This window comes from Tachypleus tridentatus, chromosome 6 (assembly GCF_004210375.1).
Source record: "Tachypleus tridentatus isolate NWPU-2018 chromosome 6, ASM421037v1, whole genome shotgun sequence".
NCBI lineage: Eukaryota > Metazoa > Arthropoda > Merostomata > Xiphosura > Limulidae > Tachypleus > Tachypleus tridentatus.
Window position 1 is genome coordinate 114,354,472 of NC_134830.1, and position 24,492 is coordinate 114,378,963.

Genomic DNA, 24,492 nt, shown 5'->3' on the forward strand with positions numbered 1-24,492 from the left:
ATAGCCAAGGACAGAACCAGAGCAATCCCACATATCATTGCTGTGACCCATAATTCATTTGGAGGAAATTAGGGAGGAAGATAGACAACCCAAAACTTGTGGGGGGGGCTTACATTAATTGGTTCACTCTAAACCCATAATCAAGCCACATGGTAATGATGTCCAGTTGTCTGGAGGATAAGAGCTCCAAATCAAAGGAATGCATTGAATTTGTGATAGCTGAGCTCCAGTGGTTGTGTAAATGGCATCAGGAGGCCATATCTAATATACTTGCACATCAGCATAACACCATTGCCCTACTCTTCACTAATGGTCACAGTTATCATTTTCTGGAACCCATTCAGGAGAGTTCTGCCATGGTGAACCATCCAACTGGTTAATGATAAGGGCTCCCATACTCCACTGTAAAATAAGATGAAAATGTGTTGGAGAGTCCAGAGGAAAGTCATAAGCTGAGGCACTGCAATGGGTGATCATGAAACTTTATTTTGAAAAGGGGTCCATAGTCATTTATTCAGTTGAATTAAATTGAAGTGCCTTGGCAGGGATGGGCAGTTATCCATACCTGCTTTACCTATGAAGTCCATGAGTGGTACAGTCAAAATTTGGCATGTTTATGAAGCAAAATAGTGCAAGTTTATTCTCCCACATTTGATCTTATGAAACACCCAATCTTAAAGGTGAGTATGTAAAGCCCTGGAAAAGAAAGTGTTAGTCAACATGGCATAAAGTGTGGATTTAATGTTACAGAATACTTACTCAGGCACAACTTGACAAAGAGTAGGATTCATGTAATGAAGGTATGAAGCATGGGCCCTTGAAAGCAAAGAAAGTATTAGTAAAGCTTTACACAATGTCAGAGTCACACTACAGCCTTAAGTGGAAGGCGAAAACCTGAGGAAGCCAAAACCAGGATATGATGCAAATAAGTGGGGTTGAAAGTGTTAGAATAGGTCCATATGCCCAAATCCATGAATTCCTCCAAAAGCCAATGAAGGCAAAAAGCAAGAGAAAAGGTTAGGTGTCAGATCTGATGAGAAGCAACATGGAACAAAGTAATATGGGAAAGGGAGAAAGAGGAATAAGTCAACTAAATAAAATGATGAACCCTATGGTGAGGATACAGAAGGAAATATATATTGGAAAAAAAGATTGCCATAGGATAGACAGACAGAAATGGGAACCATGGAAGGAAGTTGTGCAGTCAATGTAACAATTAATGGCACACAAAGAACATAGAAGCCTATCCAAACAGTGGTAGAGATGAGAAATAAAGGGGAGGGAAACAGGCAGAAAGGAAGAATTATCTTTATGAGCTGCTGAGATTTGGGGAAGGAAGGATTGATAAGAATAAAGAAAAGGTAAGTACATTGGTAAAGTGTGTATGCAATGTTGATTGGGCACAAGTCAGACTGCCGATGTCCAGTGGGAAAAAGGAGAAGGAAATATATCTTAAGGGACAGGTGAAACAAAATCATGAAGATTGTTTGTTTGTTTTGAATTTCGAGCAAAGCTACTCGGGGGCTATCTGCACTAGCCGTCCCTAATTTAGCAATGTAAGACTAGAGGGAAGGCAGCTAGTCATCACCACCCACCGCCAACTCTTGGGCTACTCTTTTACCAACGAATAGTCAGATTGGCCGTCACATTATAACGCTCCCACGGCTGAAAGGTCAAGCATGTTTTGGTGCGACCAGGATTCGAACCCGCGACCCTCGGAATACGAGTCGAACGTCTTAACACGCTTGGCCATGCCAGGCCCCAAAACATGAATAAATGCATTCAAATGCAGGAAAAGTAAGAGAATGGGGTACCATATTAACATTCCAATCCAGAAAGGCAGATCAACAAATCCAGAAGGAACAGATTAATATGGTAAGGACACACAAGCGATAAACCCTCCAATAATGAGACAGACAGGAGGTATGGGTTAAGGCTGCCTCACTGAGGAGAGTGGCAAAGGCATCTATGGGAGGAAAACTATAAATATTGCAAAACTACTTGAAAACAAGAGGGTAGAGAAAACAATCAGGTAAATTTTGTTGGAGTGGGATAATCCAGCATGAGGTTGTTATATGCAATCAAATGAGTGTATTACACGTGTGCCCAATATAAATCCCATGTATGAAAACAGAGATCTTGATTGAGTGCCACCTTGTTGATTGACATAAACTACCACCATTGAATTGTCAGAAGAGATCATCAGCAGGCAATGTCTGGAAATGTGAAGAAACAAACCAAAGCGCAATGAATGGCCAGAGGCTCTAATATGTGGATACGAAAAAACTGTTTATTGACAGACCCATGACCCAAAGCCTCCTGTGATCAACCCACACAATCTAGTCCTAAAGAGATGTGTCCTTAAACAGATGCAAGTCTGGACGAAAAAAAGGAAGTGGAATGCTCACCAATGTGTGTGTCTCATCCAGCTGTCAAAGAAGAGTGTCTATAAAGGAAGAAAGAATAGTAATTGGAGCATCCATTGATTGTGCACAGTTCACCGAAGGAAATACACGGGTGCACGACTGAGGGGAAAGAGGTATCAATGAAAACCACATCTCCAAAATGACAGAACCTCACATGCAGAAAGTGCATTGTCAACTGACAATTCCACAGAATCTAATCAGAGAAGAGAAGGTTGAGCCTGACTGAAGTGAGTGTTGCAAAAACACCTAAATGTACAATGTATCTGGTTGGGCATAGAAAACATTTCTCCAATTTGACTAATCAAGCTCACTGAAGCAGCTCAAAGTAGGAGCTGACGAGCACAAAGGGCCAACTCCTGTTCAGTCTGTGCCAGAATAACCAGTCGTCCATGTAAAAATGGAAATGCAGACCTAGGACATGAAAATAAAGAAAAAGCTCTAACCACCCCATAAAAACATAAGCAGCAGAAGCTAGCCCGAAGAGTACGTAACAAAATTGGTACACCATCCTTCAATGGACGAACTGAAGAAAAAGAAGAGACCATATGGTTATAGAAATTTGCAGATAAGCATTTGAGACATCCACCTTGGTCACTCATAAACCAAGAGAAAATTCACACCAAAAAGTGAAGTAGGATTCAATGACAAAACATGGGTAATGAACAAAACAACTGAGAGGGGAGAAATCAGTGATGATCCTTCAGTCCCCAGTCTTTAAAGAAACTATAAACAGACGAGAGTAAAACCCCTGAGAAGGATGTAGAATATGTTTGATAGCCTGTTGGGTGAGAGGGTCCTGTACTGCCTCTGAAAGATATTGGCAAGTTACAGGATCCCAAGGAAAAGGAGTAGAAACATGTACCTGGGGTAAGATATGGAATTGCGAGTCCCTCTGATAAAACCTAAAGAATCCAAATAGCAGTGATGAAAGGACACCACTGATAAACAAATACTGCATCTACAATACCTAACCCATCAGGTACTCACTGAAACTGTTGGCAGCTTATGGTACATTGTTGAGAAAAACAATGAACCATGGCATCTCTAGGAGGAAGGATAAGTAAGGCTTGGGAAGGGAAGGCAAAGGAAACCAAAATCAATGCCACGCTTGGCTCTGACCGAGATAAATGAGCAACTACACATGTAATGGTAGATTGTTGTTGAGCAGATGCCACCCGAGACTCCAAAAACTCTGGGACCATATTGAAGATGAAACATCTTTAAAATGGAGCCATACCCAAATCCTTAAGATAAGGAGAATGTAAACGGGTTTGAAATAAGATAGCATCATGGCCTGAAAGGTCCCACCAACAAATAAACCACGTTTGCGAAGTCAGAATAAAAGACAACAAACATTGTGGTAAGGAGGGAGAGGATATCTGCAGAAAATCCCTCAGGGCTTTTGTAAAGAGCTTCACACAGAGGGTGGATAGTGGAAAGGTACCGTAAAAGTCATAAGGGTAAGGAAAAGGCAAGAACTTTAGGAATGGGTGAGACTAATTGAGGATTTGAGACCCATTCCCCATATGGGTAAAGCTGAACCCAACAGCTGTTGGTCGAGATATGGACAGTCAGTCCTATAATGTGTAAAAGTATACTGAATGGAAGCCCATTGGGGATGAGGCATACTAACACCATCACCCAATTGAGAGGCAAACAGGTCAGCAGGATCCCAAATGTCAGAGGAAGGGGAAAACAAAATATGGTTGGGAAGTATAATCATGTAATCCTGTCCAGGTTCCACATGTTCAGGAGGAAGGGGCACCATTTGGATATAAATGTTGATCCATGTAACATTCAATATTCCAACGGGTCACCAGCACATGAAATTTGTGCTGAGGTGCCTGTCGAATGTGAGAACCCAAAGTGGTGACTTTAACACCAGAATTAAATGTGGCCAGAATAAAAATAACTGCACTGGACTGCTGTTAAATTTCGTGAGTATATTAAATTGAAACCACTTCAATGACAAATTAAATCTACAGTGCTAATCAAGACAAAAAGAAAGATGTCTTAGTGCAAGCACTGCCAAAGAAGTGATGGTTTGGTATAGATACATAGAAAGAGTCACATCCGTCATGCTTCTCTTCGTACAACAGTAATATATGATGATTTACACGAAAAACACACTGGAATCATTTGATTCCAATAGGGGTGAACAAAAGTCTTGCGACATGTGTAATAAAAAGTTTGTATATTAGGAACTGCACCAAACAAGAATAGCTAATCTTATAAGAGAATGGAAGTACTGTATTGGACAAAATTACTTTATTTCCTTTTCTTAACGTCTAAAATCTTAAATACTTGTGCAATGCCATAAATTTGCAAAAAAGCCCATGTACATTACAAAATGTACTAGAGTACACAACAAATCAATTTACTTGTATAAAGTAACTGCAATAGCTAACAGACTGACTGTTCCAACTATAAATCGTTAAAATCACTTTACAAAATTCATAACTATCTTGTTTTTATAACCTGGCTTGAACAAAGTAGATGGAAAAAGCTGACATTACATCTTTAGAATTTTCTACGCATTCTACATCTTTTAAATAAAAAAAACATTAGTTCAACACTACCTCCTTTCTTACTGTCAGTTCTACTGAACAATACTAATACAAAAATAAAATAAGATAAAACACTAAACTGTCCATTCACAAAGTCTTTTAGTGGTCTTCTCTCCTAAGCCCCATAACATATAGATGGGATGAAATTTTGTCTCTTGTTGTTGCTGTTTTTAACGTTGTATGTCTGTAAATGTACTGCTGTGGCATTTGAGAGGCTGTTGTCACTGCCCATCCTGTTGCTGGACAAGATTTCCCTGGGTAGGCGGGTATGTTAATTCGCTATCAGCTTCAACTGCTGACAAGGCCTTCTCTAGAGTCATCTAGTTGAATATTCTCTCATTGATGTACTTCCAAAATGATTAAAGTGGATAACTTTTGATTTCGTAGTTTGTCCTCTTATAACAAGAATTTTTCATTGATACCATGCAACAACCTTGTTTCTTGTAACAATAACTGGCCAGCCATACCATGTCATCTGTATGGAATCCAGTTATACATTCAGCACATATACCTTTTTCTTTATAATAAGCTAATTTCAGTCTTTCCTGGTTAAATATATGTATGATATCCTTATTCTTCACATCTAAGAGCACTCTTCAAACAAACACTCTCTTATTACATGCTGGAGTATTCGTTTTACCTCACCTTAATCATTAAGTGTTCCTCTGATGTAGAACTGCCATGTAGTGCACAAGGATTTCTTTTTAATAGACTATGAAGGTATTAGAAATTAGCCTGACTTCACATCCACACTTCTGTATGAATTCATTTCCCAGTATGCAGTTTTCCTTGATGCCAATCACTCATGTATTAAGAGGTATAAGGGAAGCTTCCTACAGTAAAGGTAACTTCCAACTTTTCTCTTGCTGAAACCTTATATTTGCCAGCTGCTTACATTAATTCTTTCTTCGTTTCTGGAAATAATTTTCTATTTTTCCTTACTAAGTTCAGTGAAACAATCAAACCATATAACCAGCGTCAAATAAAAATACTACGTATTTTATTAAAAACTTATCAACTCATGTTTGGATTTCTTCAAATGATAAAATTTATTATCTCATTTAGGGCAGGTAGAATATTCGTAAATCTTACCCGATAAATTCAGCTAATTCCCTTTTTTCTTGATGTTTTATTAGCTATATGATTGATTTTGTCTCTTTGGTTTGATAACTGCTGTTGAGCTTGATACAGTCTCGGCTGTAGTGATCATGTTTACCATATCCTTTGGGAGGACTTATTCTTACCAAGTTCATATCTGTAGTTATCGGCATTATAGGTTTCACGTTATATTTGAATCTCTAGCTGTTTCATGGTTTATAACCCCATTCTAGTCACTAGTTATCTAACTAGTCACTTTAGTCCTTGTAAACTGTCATCAGCAGAAGTAGATGTTTCAACACCACTCAGTACAACTATTCCATAATTTCAAAATCATGTCTTTGGTTGTTTATTTGTCACTTTAATATCCTGTAGATCTATTGCCAACTGTAGGTTTCAATGGTCATAAGAGGCATATCAAAGATAACCCATTGTGTAACTTTGTGATTAACAAATCACCAACTAATTTTGAAGTGATAGACTAGAAGTAAGGCAATTAGTCAACACCACCCACTGCCAATTCTTGGGTTAGTCTTTTACTGATAAATAGTGAGATTGACCATCATGTTATACCGTCCTCACAATGGAAAAGAAGAGCATGTTCGGTGATGGAATATGAATCTGTAATCTACAAATTATAAGATAAGTGCCCTAACCATCAGACCATCCAAGGCCAAAACGTTTAGCTGATAACAGAAAATTATAACATCTAAAAAGAAGTAAGTAAACATAATTCAAAAGGTGTTCACTTGTGTTTCCATAAAATAAAGAAAAATCAATATCCTTTCATTCTGGAAAATATAAGGGTAAGAGGCAACTATTTAAAAGCAATTAAACATACTTACCCACTGTTTGTGAGCTAGACATGTTTCTGACAACAGATTCAGGCATCCAGTCGCTATTAAAGGTAAAGCAATTTCCATACATGGTGGTATAGGTCTTGTAAATGGGACTATGTAAAAATGAGAAAAATATACAGATAAGTTAACATTCAAATGGCAATTTGTTCCCAAACATAAATAAGAATAGACTTTTAATAGCTTCAAGCAAAATTTATTCAGTGATTTTAAATATTATTTTATTACATAATACAGGTTTATGAATAAGAAAAAAAATTGTTTAAAACAGGTGTAGTGTTTTGATCAATGTGCGATCATTCTCGAGTTTGTAGCTTTAAAGGTAGAGGTCTAAGTATTTAACTTTTAGAACTGATAATAGTTACTTATGTATGTGCATAAAAATCTGCACTGTATGAATGACAGATTATTTATTTATGGATGAACAAAGAATTTGCAAAAAATTAAGATGAGATGTCCAAGGGGTACAATGACCTCTATTTGGAAGTGGAAGTCATCATGAGTCATACTGGTGGTTCACTCGCTCTAAGAAGAATGACTTTACTAAGCATGAGGACTTATAATGGTAATAAAATTGGTTTCAGTAATTGTGGTAGGTAGAAAACAAATAATCAACTTTGAAGCTTTGTGGTGATTAACAAAAATACTTTCTGTAAGAGGGTTATACTAGCGAATTTATTCACTAGTTCATGGATAGCCATTTTGTGTCTAATGATATCTTGTCTATTTGTGATTACTCTTCAAGTATCACATAGAAGATAGATACGACGAAATATTTAAGATCAAATTTCTTGATTGGACGTCCACAGTAAGAATATGAATAGTACGTGCAGTTGTTGCATTTTCAAACATAGTCATCTCTGAAATGAAAGAATCAGAATTTACACTTTCCTGCTCACTTCAAACTTATATCCATTATTTAGGATGATATCAGAGTTATATAACTGTAATGGAAGTTTCAATCAGAGAATTGACTAACTGCAAGGTTCATGTGAAATCATGGCAGCACCAATATACTCTAAGTAACACAATGATCTGAGGTTACCACTACAATGTTGGGTACAAGCAAGCTGCTGCACTTGCATAGATTGGCAACCCTCTTGTGGCTCTCTGTCTAACATTTGAAGAAAACTTGATGTCATTTCTGATGTATAATAGGTTATAGACAGTTTCTTTTCTAATATCCAACACCACGTAATTAAAGCACAAGCTTCTTGTGCAGTGTCACCTGTTCACACATAAATGCTGTTAAATCTCTTAGTACAAATAGTGGGATAACCGCTATTGCTTCTCCAAAATTATTTGGTCAGTTAAATTAATAATTCGTGTAAACAAAAGTGCAAAAATACAATATTACGCCATTTTGTTTGAAGATATAAAATTCATATTCTTGTCAAAGAAATTACAAGCTCATCTCAAACTTTAACACATAATGCACAAATTTCAGGTTTTAATCAACTTATTAACTGTTCATTCCTGAGTAATTGGTCTAATATTTCTAACTTATCTTTTTACTTGTAATGATAATTTCAAAATCTAATGGATATTATTATTAATATCTCAAAATTAAACATTATTGGTAATTTAAAAAATTGTGACTTTTAACCTTCAGATCATAAAATTTATATCACCCCACAATATGTCTTATTTCAAAGTATTTACTTAGTCCTTAGTGTCTATACTACACCGTTTTTGGATTACTTCTATTTAGGTCCGACATAGCCAGGTAGTTATGGCGCTTGAATCCTAATGTGAAGGTCGTTGGTTCGAATCCCCCTCCCACCAAAGTTGAGTAGGTCGCCCTTTTCCGTTGTGGGAGCGTTATTATATGAGGGTAAATCCTACATATTTAAAAATGGCTGGTATGGGTAAAGAAAGCACTAATAGAGGAGTGAACAATGTTTCGAACTTCTGAGGTCATTGTAGAAATTCACAAAGAAAGAATGGGTTAATGAACGGTAGCTGACCACATGTTTTAAGTCAGTTGTGTAATTGAGTGTAGGAATGTAGAGAGCGTGTTTAGATGTTAAATATATTTATTAATATAGGTATAAAGGTGTTCCTATGTATTGGTTTATCTTGGGCTTGAGTTGTCGTATAAGTAAGGCTTCTTTAATTTTGTGTTTGTTTCTTTATTTAGTATTTGGGTGTTTTGTATGGTTATGTTGTGCTAGCTGTCCCTAATTTATCAGTGTAAGACTAGATGGAAGGCAGCTAGTCATCACCATCCACCGCCAACTCTTGGGCTACTCTTTTACCAACGAATAGTGGGATTAACCGTCACATTATAACGCCCCCACGGCTGAAAAGGCGAGCAAGTTTAGTGGGACTGGGATGCGAATCCGCGACCCTCAGATTACAAGTCGCACGCCTTAACACGCTTGGCCATGCTAGGCCAACAAAGAATCTGATTTATATATTTCCTTCTTTAATTATTAATTAGATTTTTATTTTGGTTTTAAATGCAAGAAAACCTACTTACTAATATTAAAATATTACAAAAATAATCTTTGTAATTATCACCACAGCTATTCAAACAATCTATTTCAAAACAAACCATCATACTTGGAACATAACTAAGATTTTTAAAAAGAAAATTCTAATAACCGATATTGAATTTGAATAAAATTCACACTACAAAATTCTACAAGTAAAAAAGTTGTAAGTAAAGTTTTCAGTGTTTTTATTTATTTCTATTGGGTTTTAGGTTTTGGCGAACTGGGAGGGTCAGGTACTTAGTAGACTTTTTTTCTCCCTCCTGAGATTTTTTTGTTGTTGTTCTACACTCTTTTTTTTCCAGTAAGCTCATTCGGATGTCTATCAATTTCTATTACAACTTCCTTTTTCAGGGATCTTTTCATTTTATGTTGCCAGGGACCCGGCATGGCCAGGTGAGTTAAGGCATTCGACACGTAATCTGAAGGTCGCGGGTTCTAATCCCCATTGCACCAAACATCCTCGCCTTTTCAGCCGTGAGGGCGTTATAAAGTGACGATCAATGCCACTTTTCGTTGGGAGAAGAGTATCCCAAGAGTTGGCGGTGGGTGATGATGACTAGCTGCCTTCCCTCTAATCTTACACTGCTAAATTAGAGACAGCTAGCACAGATAGTCCTCGGGTACCTTTGCGCAAAATTCAAAACCAATCAAACAATGTTGCCAGGTTATGTATTTTTTTGAAAATTTTTAGGTGTGTTCCGTAATGTCTTACAATGTGAAGAATAAAGACATTGTAGTTATTTTTAAGTTCATGCTTTTTTCTGATCCACACTACTTTACTTCTGGTTTATGCTGGGGATAGAATATGGCTGAAGCCTAAATTAGAGAAGAATTTTGTAACTTAAAAAGTCTTGAGATATTTCTTACTTCTTGATGAAGACTGTAGTTTTCCATAGAAGTAAAATTCAATATTCTTATTAAATTAATGCATTAAATATATCAATTTCAGACAGTAGAAATCTTGATCACATCTCTACTGTGAAACGTGTTATTTGGACAAGAATTGGCGCGACAGCTTTGCCATTTCTGCCACATTTCTCGATTTTGCTTTCACACCTCCTCAATTCCAATTCATTTCCTCTGACTTACAATAATTTTCTTGGAGAATAAACGCTAATGAAATAATAACAGAAATTTTGCTCATTTTTGTGCGTGTTTTTCGCGTTTTCAAGAGAAGAGAAACGGAGAAGTGCAGTCTCTTAAAATAACCTGCAAAACTTTTAAGGTAAGAAACTTAAAATGCATTATAATAGTTTAAAACAAATATTCTATTATTGACTAAGAGTTCGCTTTTACTCGTAGATTTTCATCAGATCTGTCGGACTCTCACCAAAGAAAGGAGCTAGATATGTAATTCGCCTCTCAAAAACTAGTAAAATTACATATGTACTTTTACTATAATATATAACTCTTCAATAATATTATGTAATATATGCATCATTTTACTTTGTTTCTCAAAAAATAACGAGATCTTAACCCACACGATATTTTATGAGAATACTTTCACTTACTCACAATTATCGAACCCCACGAAATTGCACAGAACTAAAACTTTGTCAAGTTGTATTCCGGCCTCTTTCATCTCTGCTACAGTCAGCGAGTTTTTATAGTGATTCCATTTTATCACATCAGTGGTATAAGTCAACTGAGTACATAAAAAGTAAAAAAAGTTATTTTTCTGTTCTATAACATTCAGTAGCTATTGTTGTTTTGTTTACAATATCTAAACATTAGTAAAGAAATAACACTACAACATTTAATTGGTAATATATTTTATCTAACATTTTCCGAAGATATCAGTAATGAAACTTTACTAAGTAGTAAAAGAAGCATTTTGTTGGTTTAATGCAATTATATCAGATTTATTTGAATGACTCAGTATAATACAGTTAGCACCAACAATTACTTAGAAGTTTATCAAAAACAGAACAGGTAAAAAGTATATTGTTTTCAATTAATTTTATTTTTCACGTGTACGTAAATTACGGTTTTCTCTAAATAAATAAACGCAGTTAAAAATAACAACTTCTTTAGTGAAATAACAAACTTAAATTTATACTTTAATTATATTCCTCTGTTCTTTATTTTCTTAAACACTGCTTTCCACATTGATCAAAGTATGCACTTGAGCTTGTAGACAATATCGTAAAAGGATGTATACGTGCGTTTGCGAAAAAGATATAACAAACATATTTTATTTAATAGGAAATTTAAGCACAGAAAGAGAACAGTTGCAACGACGTGCATTAGTTTTTATTGTTCTACTTTGTTTTTCTTAATTTTTCTTACAACTCATAAACCTAACTTTTAAAACAAGTTGGACAGTTCAACATCCTAGAAAATTTTAAGTGTAGGGAATAGCAAGACAAAACAAATACTGTCACCCATTACTTATTTGAATGAGAAACTTAGATTACATGTGGCGAAATGTAAAATGAGCATACATAAAACTTGCTAATTATCTCTTAAATTCTCTTACGATTTAGAAAAAAAAATACTTTGTTCAAAATTTAGTAGTAAAAAAAAGATTTAAGAAAGTTTCATGTTCATATTAGCACATCAACAATCGTGGGGTACAAAATCTAAGGAAAATACTTAGAACTATAAATCTGGGTTCCAAACAACTATTAAATAATGAAATAGTACTGCTCAAACGCGTAACAGTTGATAAAGGTTTTTACCCAAATATCACTGACAGAAAATTAATAAATTTACGAAATAGAAATGTAACAACAGTAATTTTATTAAAGCGGGTAAAAATACTAAACGTAATTTATCTTGTAAAAAGGCCTGGATGGCCAGGTGAGTTAAGATGTGCGACGCGAAATCTGAGGGTTGCGGGTTCGCATCCCCGCCACACCAAACATGCTCGCCTTTTCAGCTATTCAGCTCACTATTCGTTGGTAAAAGACTAGCCCAAGAGTTGGCAGTGGGTGGTGATGACTAGCTGCCTTCCCTCTAGTCAAACAGTGCTAAATTAGGGACGGCTAGCGCAGATAGCCCTAGAGTAGCTTTGCACGAAATTCAAAAACAAAACAAATCTTGTAAAAATAAACAGCATTTTAGAAAAATTTTATCCTGTGTATAAAAATCTAAATAATATAAATCAATTATAAAATAAAACTAAGAACAAATGGAATAAAGTGGAAGAAAACAGGTACTTGTAAATTAAATGGTAAATATTGAAATATTTTCATAAATCAGACAAAAAGATTTTAAAATATAAAGTATGTGCGTTTTTTATAGCAAAGCCACATCGGGCTATCTGCAAAGCCCACCGAGGAGAATCGAATCCCTGATTTTAGCATTGTAAATCCGTAGACTTACCTCTGTACCAGCGGGGGGTAAAATAGAAAGTGAAAGAAGGCAAATATTTAAAAAATAAACAAGAGAGAATCCTCAATAGCCGCAGCACTTGAAGTCATTTTAGGTAGAGTCAGAGTAAATTAACATATGAGACCTTGGGCATGGTCAAATATATCAATACATGGTTCGACTTCCTGAATCTAAATCTGTATTAGATCTTAAATGGATAATGAAATGACAGAGCCATAAGATAAAAGTTTATACCTATAAAACTAAAAATCTCAGAGTCATTCTATGAGCCGCGACTAAAATAGATAATTCAATACTAGCTAAACATTATAGCATTATTCAGCACTGGATCCAGTTGGAAAGAATTTTATTACGCACTAAATCGAAAAATGATAATTCAAGAAAATATTCATAAATCCCTGAAAATAATTAAAATTAATACGATATTAAATAAGAATGAAGGATTGGTGTGGCAAAATATATGTAAATGACATAATACCCTGTAAAACCACATTAATTAAGATATCACAATATTGAACATAATATATAAATAATGGAGTATTCTTGAAGATGATAAGCGAAAGGGTGTTGGAAATGTATTGATACTGTAGATCAGTCTAAAATATAAATTATGTTTATTGTGGAAAAAGTAGGTAGTTGTTTATAATTGTATTTAATAATTTATAATTTGGCTTAAATATCTAGGAAAATTTTCTATTTACTTTCTTTTGCATGCAATCCAAAAAAATCCAAAATCAAATGTTACCGTATCTTTATTATTAATACTGTACTGTCTAAAATACCTGTTACAGCATCAATTGTAGTAAATTGACAGTATTTCAAGCACACTGTAAGGTACAGTTAGAAAATAATCGAAATTTATAACTAACAAATCCAAAACCACCTAACTCCTCAGTTCTTCAATGTTACACGGTTAATAATTTACAAGGTGTCTTGTTCTAACAGTATAACCAAAAATTTTAGCTATACTAAGTACGTTTAGAAATATTAGGCAGTGCTAGTCTAATTTTTTTTTTTTTTCTGAATACATACAAGCTGAGAAAGCCAAGTGCTATGTTTAGGGCTATTTAAACATATTTGACAAAGCAGTGCAAGGTATAAAGCAATGATTTTGTTAACAGATAGCCAAAATACATACCTTCAAAGAAGAAAACTCCAGTCGAACTTTCCGCCTCCTTGTTTAACATTTGTATTGTCAATATGTAGATGTGTGAGTTGATATACTTTGCTTATATTGGCCAGTAAAACATTTCCAAATCAACGCAAAAATTGAATTATTATTGTACGCATATAATGTTATGATTGTGGAAACATATCACTTAGAACTAACGGAAATTTGAAAGATGGTGAAAATACCTAATCACAGAATCTCCTTTCTACCACATGTCTGTATTGAACGTACTTTCGATAGTCACAATCTACGGCCAGTCAGTATAATCTTTGTAGAATGTTTATCAAAATATGTAGTCTAAGATTTTCTCAGCCATTATTCGAAGAAGCTTCTTAGAGTGGAAATTATGGTGTCCAGCAAAGCACATGATCATGGCCATCAGACTAATCACGTATCACTGGAGAAAGATCTACATACAGTGTGATGCCTTTAACACCGCTCTGATAAAATCTAGTTAACCGTCAGTATTTGAAGGTTCTCTATTATGCTAAAAGAGGTTCACTTATCTAAATACTGATGTAATTGTGAATACGAAATTATCTAAAAGTTTCCTTTTATAAAATGGGATTTCCAGGTCAGTTAATATATATAGTATTTTACATTCATTCATGGTTATAAGCTAAGAGTACTTTGGATTATTGGTAGTTACGGATACCCCCAGGTTCTGATATTGATTGTCCTCCCTCACTTCATGTGTGATGTGCACTACGTAAAACAAAGACGTGCTGTCTCATTTCGCGATATATTTCATACATCTCTTGCTCTTTAGCCGTGGCATAGCGGCTCGTAGAATGTCTCCGAGTTTTTCAAGTATAAACTTTCAGCTCATAGCTCCGTAATCTCTTCGCCGATTCGAGGTCTAGTTACAACCGGATACTTTCGCTAGGGCGTGTATATGTGTGTGTGTGTGTGTGTGTGTGTGTGTATGTCATATTTTCAAGAGGAAAGAACTTAAAAATCCGAAACCCATTCTAAGCGAGTTCTGACGGTGTGCACCTGGGTGTCATTACTTATCCTATCTAAGTGCGTGCATGCGTGCGTGTGTTTTTTTTTTTTTTTTTTTTTATGAGAGAAGCTAGCGAGAAACCACATAAAAAGGGAATTTTTATAATTACAAATAGAAGTCGCAGACAGACACGCTCTCTTATTATAGACGTATAGCCTGTTATAAATGGTGAGATAGGAAGTATCTACCATATCATAATGTACCTATTAGAATGTCAGTTCGATTAACAACTTCTAACATATAGAAAAACCAATGTTTTGGTAGGTAACGTATTCCAATAATGGCTTTTATGTCATGTTGCTCAGCAACAAAAGTATCACCTAATATTATTGTTGTTTATGTACTGAAAGTGTAACAATGAAATATTTTAACAAGAAAACTAGAAAAATATTTATTGATTTCTAAATTTAGAGCCTCCATTGATTAAACACGTATTTTTAAAAAAATTAAACACACTGTTGATATAACAGAAAATACTTTAATTCAGAAACAATTTATGTTTAAAATTGGATCAATATTTTTACTTTCATTATACATTTTATGTACTTGGGTTTAGGTCAAATTACCTCACACTATACCTTTACTTTAGACTTATTTATTATTTCTTTTAAAAACCATACCAAGATACACTACATTTACAAGGTTTCATAGCAACTCCCCCCCCGTCACTAAAATGATAATATATGGCAAAACTGAAACAGAAAGACTACGATTCATTAGAGTAATCCAAAAGAAGCTCCGAGTTGAATATTATGTCCACCTGTGGGATGCTAACTAGTCATCTAGAACATATCAACCTAATAACCCGAGTGAAGGCTGGTACTCTCGCTGGGTTTTCTATATTTGTACTTTTTATTATAAATTGCAGAGTATTTGGTTATGTATTAGTACATGTTTATTCTATGTTAGTATGTGTCCTTTGTTTTAGTACTTACTACCTGCGTATCATTGCGTCTTCTGTATATTGGGGCATTTCTTTTCTGTATCAGAATTTGTCCATGGCCAGGTGGTAGGAGCACTCGATTCGCAAACTGCAGGTGGCGGGTTCGAAACCGTGTCTCAAACATGTTCGCCCTTTCAACCGTTGGGGCATTATAATGTACGGTCATTCCCACTATTCACTATTGACAGTGGGTGGTGACGACTAATAGCTTTCCCTCTAGTCTTGCACTGCTAAATTAGGGACAGCTGACGCAAATAGCCCTCATATAGCTTTGCGCAAAATAAAAAAAACAAACAATCGGAGTATGTTTCTTCTGTATCGATACGCCAGTACGTGCTTCTTCTGTATATCAGCTTGTTTTTTTTTTGTATCAATGCTTTTTCATGTTGTATTAATATAGATATATTTTGTAAGAGTACATAAAAGCCTATTTCACCTATTTCACCTTCTCTATATTAGAACATTTCACATTAGCATACGTACCTTTTATATTAATATATCAGTATGTCTCCACTCTATTGGCACATGCTTTTTCTATATTATAATATCCAGTACTTGTCTAATTGGTACTAACTTATTAGTGAGCCTATTCTGCATCATTACTTATTCGTATCAGTACAGATCTGTCCTGTATCGGTACTTCTTCTATGTTAGGATATCCTCATGTTTTCTACGTATCGCTACATGTACCTTCTCTATCACTATGTATAAATTATCTATCATTTCGTGCCTACTCTTCATTAGCACGTATTAATGTTGTTGTTTGAACTTAAGCACAAAGTAACATAACGGGCTATCTGTGTTATGACCACTTTTCATATCAAAACTTAGTTCCTAGTATTGTACACCTTGTGCAAATTAATTGAAACAAATGGTCATTTTACAATATTTTCAGCATGGCGGCTGGTGTAGGCTCGCTGGACCCGCTGATTTCTTTTAATAGTCATTTTTTCACTCAGACGGCGTCATTAGCTGTGTTTTGCAGTACGGTCGATCTATTTTGGGATATATGAAGAAATTTTGGGGAATATTACGTTATTCGAAATTTAGTTAGAAGGGCAAGGAGACCAGTCAAAACACAACTTCTTACCAACTCAATGAAGAAAAAACGGTAAAAATAGGGTCTGAGATACAAGAACTGGACGCAAGAATAATAGAAGAAGGTGTTATTCAGTGACAAGACTCATTTCTTTGTACAGGGTCAAAGAAGTCTGCATGTTCGCAGATATCCAGGTGAGAAACTTCGAGAATCTTACATCAATTAGTTCGTAAAACATCCCTTGAAGAAGAAGTTTTGGGGCTTTTTCAGCTACTATGGCGTCGGAGGCTTACATATCGTAGAAAGTATGATGCGAGAACCACAGTACATCGAAGTTTTGCAGAGAAGAGTCGTTGAATTGAAAAAGATTTCCAGATGGATCTGGGATTTTTCAGCAAGATCTGACTCCGTGCCATACATCGAAACTTGTGAAGAATTTTATGACTACAACGCGAGTAAAGGTGCTGGACTGTCCTGGAAACTATCCAGACTTAAATCCTATTGAAAATCTATGGGCGATTTGTAAAGAAAGACTTCGAGGAAAAGACTGTTACGAAAGATAAGTTAATTGAGGCCATAATTAAGGTGTGGTACCGCGATCCAAAAATTAGTAAAGATTGCAGTTAACTCGTGGACTCGATGCCAAAGCAGATTAATGATCTTCTGAAAAATAAAGGCGATCATATCATGTATTATTTTGAGAGAAATTTTGGATTCTCAGAAATAAAACGCAAAAAACTGAAAAAATCGTAATTTTCCGTCTTGTTTCAATTAATTTGCACAAGGGTGTAATTCGGCAGCTATACTGCTCTTCCACTGGAGGGCTTTGCCAGTGTTTATTTATTTTGAATTTCGCTCAAAGCTAAACGAGGAATATCTGCGCTAGCCGTCCCTAATTTAGTCAACTCTTAGGCTACTCCTTTACCAACGAATAGTGGGATTGACCGTCACATTATAACGCCCCCACGGCTAAAAGGGCGAGCACGTTTGGTGCGACGGGAATTCGAACCCACGACCCTCAGATTACGAGTCCAACGCCTTAACCTACCTGGCCATGCTAGCCCTCCACTAGAGGGTTATTTACAGTGAATGAGAGAATTACAATACCTAGTAGCCAGTACTGTTCGCATGAAAATAACAATTCATAAATGTACTTTAGTCAAGATGACATAAATAATTGAGCTGTCATATCACTGATATCAGATCCAAATGTCTCAGTCTGAGTACTACAACTAATTAATATACCCTAGGTCAGAGGTTACCAAATGTTTTAGACCTGCAGAGCTTTACAGAAAGAAATAATATTCTGGAGCCTTAATAAAAAATACACTAAAAATAGAAACAATCGGTCACTAGCACCAGATAAAGTTTATTTCTAGCTTTTAGAATATAAATTTATTAAAAAATATCAATATTTAAAGAAAAAATGTTACTTCTGCTTACTTGTTCAAAAGTTTTTCTTGCAAAATTTATATCTATAAAGTAGAGTATACTTATTTCTTTATTAGTGGCTCGGTTGGGCTTGCTTTTGTTCACGAAGTAGTTCAATACTTGGAGTTATGGTTATTACCTGTAAGCGCAAGTCATCTTCAGTATTTAGCCTCTTTCTACATTTGGTCTTTGTAGCTGTATACAATGAAAATATTTGCTCACAATGATATGTTGTTTGAAAACGCATAAAAACTTTCAAAGCTCCGTTTCTTATTTCACGGTATTCCATGGAAATTTGAATCCAAAACTGTGTAATTTCTTCATGCTGAAATTTTGTTTTCAGGGTGTAATCAGTTGAAATTTCTATAAAGGTTTTCTTTCTCTTTCAAAGGCAAACCGTTGATACTTGCAGAGTCAACAAAGGTGTTTTGAATCCACAGTAATTTTTTTAAATGAGGAGGGAAGTACTCCCCACTGGTTTTACACAAATCGGATATGTAGTATAAAGGTGTTCCTTTATACCTATACTAATTGATAACCTATGTCAATAGAAGTGTTAATACCCATACCAGCCGTTCTGAGACAGAAAATGAAACATTACGTCATCATTGGTATATGACATTGGTCCTAAGTTTGTCTAATTAAACTACCACGAATCTAACTTAACCTAACAATTATCAATCACAATTGTCATACATATAATTATACTTCATATAAATATACTTTCAAATTGAAACAATTGATACTGTTTCTAACTGCATCACATGGTTTCAAATTTGGACAAGTTTTAGCTATGACGTCATTTTTCATTTTGTTCGAGATTTAGCTACTAATCCAGATCTGGCTTTTAAAAGACAGTTGGCATCACTACCCAGGATTGACCTGTGTTTCATACGAAAATTACTTAGCTATTTTGCATCTCCAATAACGCATGCGATCGTGATATGGTGTCATAGCTTCCAGCAACCAATGGTGCCACTGTCGAAGTTAATTGAGATTGTATTAACACTTTAACCGTAAGAACTTTCCTTAAGCTAAATAAAATCGTCTGGCGTTAGGGAGAATAAAATATTAAAAGGTCCAATGTTACTTTTTTACTTGTTTGTACAACGTATTCTGATTCAATTTTATAGTTCTAGGAAAAATATTAACTTTCTAAAATTTCCTCGCGTAGCCCCAGATAACTATGGCGGAACCCAAGGGCTCCGCGGAGCATAGTTTGAAAATAATATGCTCTAGATGACTGTGTCAGTGTGTGAATTCCGAACCTATTGTAACACAGAAAAAGAGTAAAAAAATTTAAACACTTATTTTCCAGAAAGATAAAAAAGCCGTAAAGAAAGTACAGTAAATTGTGAAAGATTTACTAATATATACATATATTTTAAAATCGATGTTTTTTTAAGTTAAATTTATAATTACAAACGTTCACAACTAACAATGTTAAATCTGTATTGCGAAATTCCAGCCTACCCCTAAAATTGTTGAGGATTCTCGAGTATAAGAAGTGTAAGTTTGTAAAACTTTTGTACGTAGATTATTATTTGTAATAACCATTACCATAAATTGTTTGTAAAAATTTTGTACGTAGATTATTATTTGTATTAACCATTACCATAAATTGTCTTATTGTTTGTATATTAAAATATATTTGTGGTAAGAAAACACTGTGTAAAACAATCTTGTTGGCAAGTGTCATAAACTGGATACATATCAACAACATTTATTTAAATTCTAAATAGTACGTGGATACGTAATAATAGCCAGATGTACACCCTCAGGGTCCACTTAAATGTGGGTAAAATTTCAGGTTGCTACGTTCTTTGCTCTTGGTGTTATGGTGGTCACATACAGAAATGTCCTGTATTTATTAGAAAGAATATAGTAAAATTTATTTTCATATAATCTAATATGATTTTAATTGTGAAGAAACTTACATTTGTAAGGCAGTCATCGGGTCTAATTATACACCAGTGCGAAAAATTCATTCTGGAAATAAATAATAAAAGGTCGTATACGAATAAAGATAAATCCTGATTAATGTGATATATAACGTAAATGCTAAATTTTATCCTCGTGATCTAAGGAAAATTTTGAAATTAATTATATAGTTAATTCTTTAAATCACAAATCTCTTTATTCTTTTTGTGTTAATTAGTTTGCTAGAAATGTTTAGAAATAAGGATTTTTCGAAAAACTTTATTTAAAAAATATGCAAATTTCATTTAACTTTGTAATGAATAAAGTATTTTTATGTACTAAGTTCTTGATAATAACATTCCTATAAACAAGTTTATCAAAATCCTATGTATTCCGTTCTGCTGACTCTTACCCCATCCTGAGTTCTAACGTTTCCTTATATAGTCTACCAAACGTTAAAGGTAGATTTTACAGAAAAAAATAAAACTTTGCAATCAAAAGAACTACTCATACTGAATAATTTTGCAGGTTCACATTTTTTGTAAAAAATATGTGTTAATAAATGAAACATAGAACTTGGTGCAGAAAGAGCCCTTTCCGAGCGGCAATCCGAACGTTTTTACGTTTGCCGCTAGGAAAAGTACTGTGACGTAATAGTTGCCAAACAAACCTCCAACGCCAGCGCGTTGAATGTAAATAAACATGGCCTGTGCATATGGAGAAACAGAGGCAGAATCTGTTTTGACTTTGTGTTCTGAACAGTGTCGAGTAGCGCCATATCAATTCGAACCTATTCTGAACGAACCTAGAACAGTTACTTTTGACACAGATCTGACAAGTTCTAATGATGAGGACAGTTTCACCAGCGAGAGTAGTGGAACTGTGAGTGATACTGATAGCGCCCAGGCCGGTTGCGAGTCGGTCATACCTCCAATGGAAGAATGGTAAGCCTAAGTCATGACAATAAATATGGTCTGTATTATTTCACGTGCAATTTTAAGCATCTCGAAACCTGTCTGGTGTTTATAAATTATTGGTATAACAGACTGGGTTTTATTTGTTTATACTTTGCCGACTATGGTAACTAATGCTAATACTCGGCCCTTCCACAATCATTGTACCGGGTATTTATGATTCGTAACAAAATGAATTTCAATTAACGTCATAATTCTGTCTAAAAAATCAAACTAGTTGTAGCAGTCTGAATAGTTAATTTATCTTGAAATGTTAAATTTGAAAAATGAAATTCTTCAAACTTTTCCATATTTAAAAATAATACAAAAACATCTACAGAATGATCTACCAGCTTTTAAACTTGAAATATATTCTATTTAAGTTAGATTTGTCCACTGTCTCGATTAGGAAATCAAGGTTTCACTGACTTTCAGGTGCCACAAATGCAAAACAAGTTCATGAATGTGAAATGTGTATGTCTAGTTACATTTTTCAAAAGCTTGTACTTTTTAAATTATTATATTATACTAGTTATTATTTATCGCTTTATACTGCACACATAGCTTTAAATTTGTTCTTTTCGTGATGGCAATGGATGGTTTCAGAGGGGTGGAACTTGTACGCTGCAGGCTGAGATCAGTCCCCAGATGGTGGGGACGATCCTGTCTACTGCTGATGGTTTTTTCAGTCTCAACCTGCCTGGCTTGAAACCCACGGAATCCAAAACAGTGGGATCCAACACAAAACATGAGCGTTCAAAGTGATTTTGACAAAGCTTTGCATGGTGTAAAGGAGTCCAGTTCTTCCTATTAACCATCCACACCCACTGTTGCCACCTTGCCGGTTCCTTCTCCTTGCACGGAAACGAAAAGAAGCTTTTGTCCGATGCCAAACCGCTTTTACAACCATAAGCAACGCAGTTAACCATGTTATCATAAAACAAACAGAAAGTAGCAATATCAAGAAAAACATACTCTCACAAAGTATGTAATCCGAAAAAAGCACCGATAGATTTACATAAAACACCAGCACTGAAAGGAACAAAATGGTCGGCGCGCAACGAAGAGCGTTTGGCAACTATTACGTCATAGTTGTAAAACGTCACGGAAACAGCCGAAACGACCTAGAGGAACTTGCGTTCGAGGACCCGCATATTTTGTTTTATATTTTACTCAAAAACTAAAGTGTTTAAAAATATGGCAACCACACAGGAATTATACCTAACCAAAGTACAGTTTCTAAGGCAATTATTAAATTTGTTGAAAATTCACCTTTAATCATTTTACCATTCCAAATACCGTTACTAAGATTTACCGAGTATTTGTAATAGTTTCAGTTATAAAGGGTAGGAGGGACAAACAATGCTTTTCATTGTTTTGAGGCTGTATTTGAGAAGTATGAATGTTTTGGGGGACCTTTTGTTTGTAATCTAATTTAATAAACTTACTTGAAAGATAGCTCGTCTAATATACGACTGAATTACGATTTCAAGCAGTCTATTCTTTAATTGTTAATGCAGTATGTGTTACAACACCCCTGATTGTCAAGTTATTGTGCGAGGAGGTAACTATAAACAAGAAAGCTGTAATCTGGTAAATTAAAACTACTACTGGCCTAACCCTGTACAATAAGGGTTATGTGTTAACAAACTAAAACTACAATTGACCTAACGTTGTATAATAAAGTTTGTTTGTTTTTTTATAACGAACTAAAACTACAATTGACCTAACGTTGTATAATAAAGGTTTTTTTTTGTTTGTTTTTTTATAACGAACTAAAACTACAATTGACGTAATGCTGTACTATAAACGTTATCTGTTAACAAACTTAATCTAGGATTGGCCTAACCCTGTACAATGAAGAAGTCTTAGTGGAAATATGTTGCATAACAGCAATGCTACACGAATATCACAAAACAATTTGCACTGGGGTACAAAGCTATTTTTCTAAACCATTATTTCTTAAAAGTAAATGCAACTTTAAATTTGTCATACAGTGTAGCAGATACAACATCGTGTAGAGAAATTTCACAGATGTTAAACTTTCATTACGTAATACTTAAAATAAAGAAATTTAATAAATCAACATCTAACAATAACTTTCAACACATAGTGTAAATCTATAGTGATGATGTTTGATCACAAACATCACACTAAAATCACAGTGTATTTGAACTACAACCAAACCACTTTCAAGGAACTGTTGACTGTGTCTACACTTTAAATTACGAATACTGAAATTTGTTTACGGAAAGTCGTGATATATTAACGTAATATTAATTACAATATAAGGAGCTGGGACGAATTCGTGAAACAATAAAAACGTCGAGCGTTTATTTTTAATTATAGTATGCATCTATGTCATCTCGGTTTAACCAATGTATTTTGACTCCCTTTCGTTCAGCATGTCAGAATTATAGCAGTCACTCTAATACGATGTCTCATTATTATATTATTATGTCGGTACTTACTTGCTCTTATAGCAGAATGTAACGGATGGTAAGGGTATCTCATCAACAGGTTCGATCTTGATCTCCACAGTTGTTTGATATTCATAGTAAAATTCAACGAACTCGAGAGCCTGAAAAATAAATCCAGCAAAACAACCTACCAGAACTGATAACCGAAAAGTGTAATTAAATATTACCGGCAATGTTTTGAACGAAATCATGGCTGGTATAATATAAAGAAACCAATAATCCAAAACTTTTATAGCGCCGATAGGAATTCTATTTAATCAGTTATTCTAACAATCGATTAAGTCGTGTTAATCACAGTCAGGCACATGAAATTATTAAAGATTCACGCATGCGCGTTCAGTTCATGAATTTTGTGCGACTTTTATGTTTGCGTTGAAAAGTGCAACCTACATTTTACATTTTGTTATTCTGTTATTAGACATAACAACACTGTATTAACATAATGATAGAAAACAGAAATATGTTAACTAACATTCAGAGAAATGAATTTCAAAAAAAACGATTTACTGTAGCAACCTGCTTATATTTACATATCTATATGTCATGAACAAACAACGAATGCTTCCCGCTAGTACAGCGGTAAATTAAGTCTATGGATTTACAACCCTAAAATAAGGGGATCGATTCCCCTCGGTGGGCTCAGCAGATAGCCCACTGTGGCTTTGTTATAAGAAAACACACATGAACGAAGAAAAATTATATTTCATCTACCTAAAAAGAAAATAATGCCATGCTAAAAATGGTTCAGTGTGTAAGATTGAGATAAA

The 24,492-nt window shown here is 34.8% G+C and overlaps 1 protein-coding gene across 4 annotated transcripts in view; it reads right to left on the reverse strand.

Annotated features, from left to right (window-relative positions):
• Positions 1–24,007, reverse strand: part of LOC143254640 (bile acid-sensitive ion channel-like) — a 40,823-nt gene extending 16,816 nt beyond the window's left edge. For 2 of the 4 annotated variants that reach the window (XM_076509784.1, XM_076509785.1), the window contains exons 1-4: positions 23,717–24,007; positions 20,310–20,361; positions 10,958–11,091; positions 6,937–7,043 (exon numbers count right to left, since the gene is read on the reverse strand). In XM_076509784.1, the coding sequence (XP_076365899.1) occupies positions 6,937–7,043; positions 10,958–11,091; positions 20,310–20,361; positions 23,717–23,916 (493 nt within the window). In that variant the 5' untranslated portion in view covers positions 23,917–24,007. The remainder of the gene's footprint in view (positions 1–6,936; positions 7,044–10,957; positions 11,092–20,309; positions 20,362–23,716) is intronic. The other 2 variants (XM_076509786.1, XM_076509787.1) reach the window with 2 other exon arrangements.
• Between the last annotated feature and the right edge of the window lie 485 nt (positions 24,008–24,492).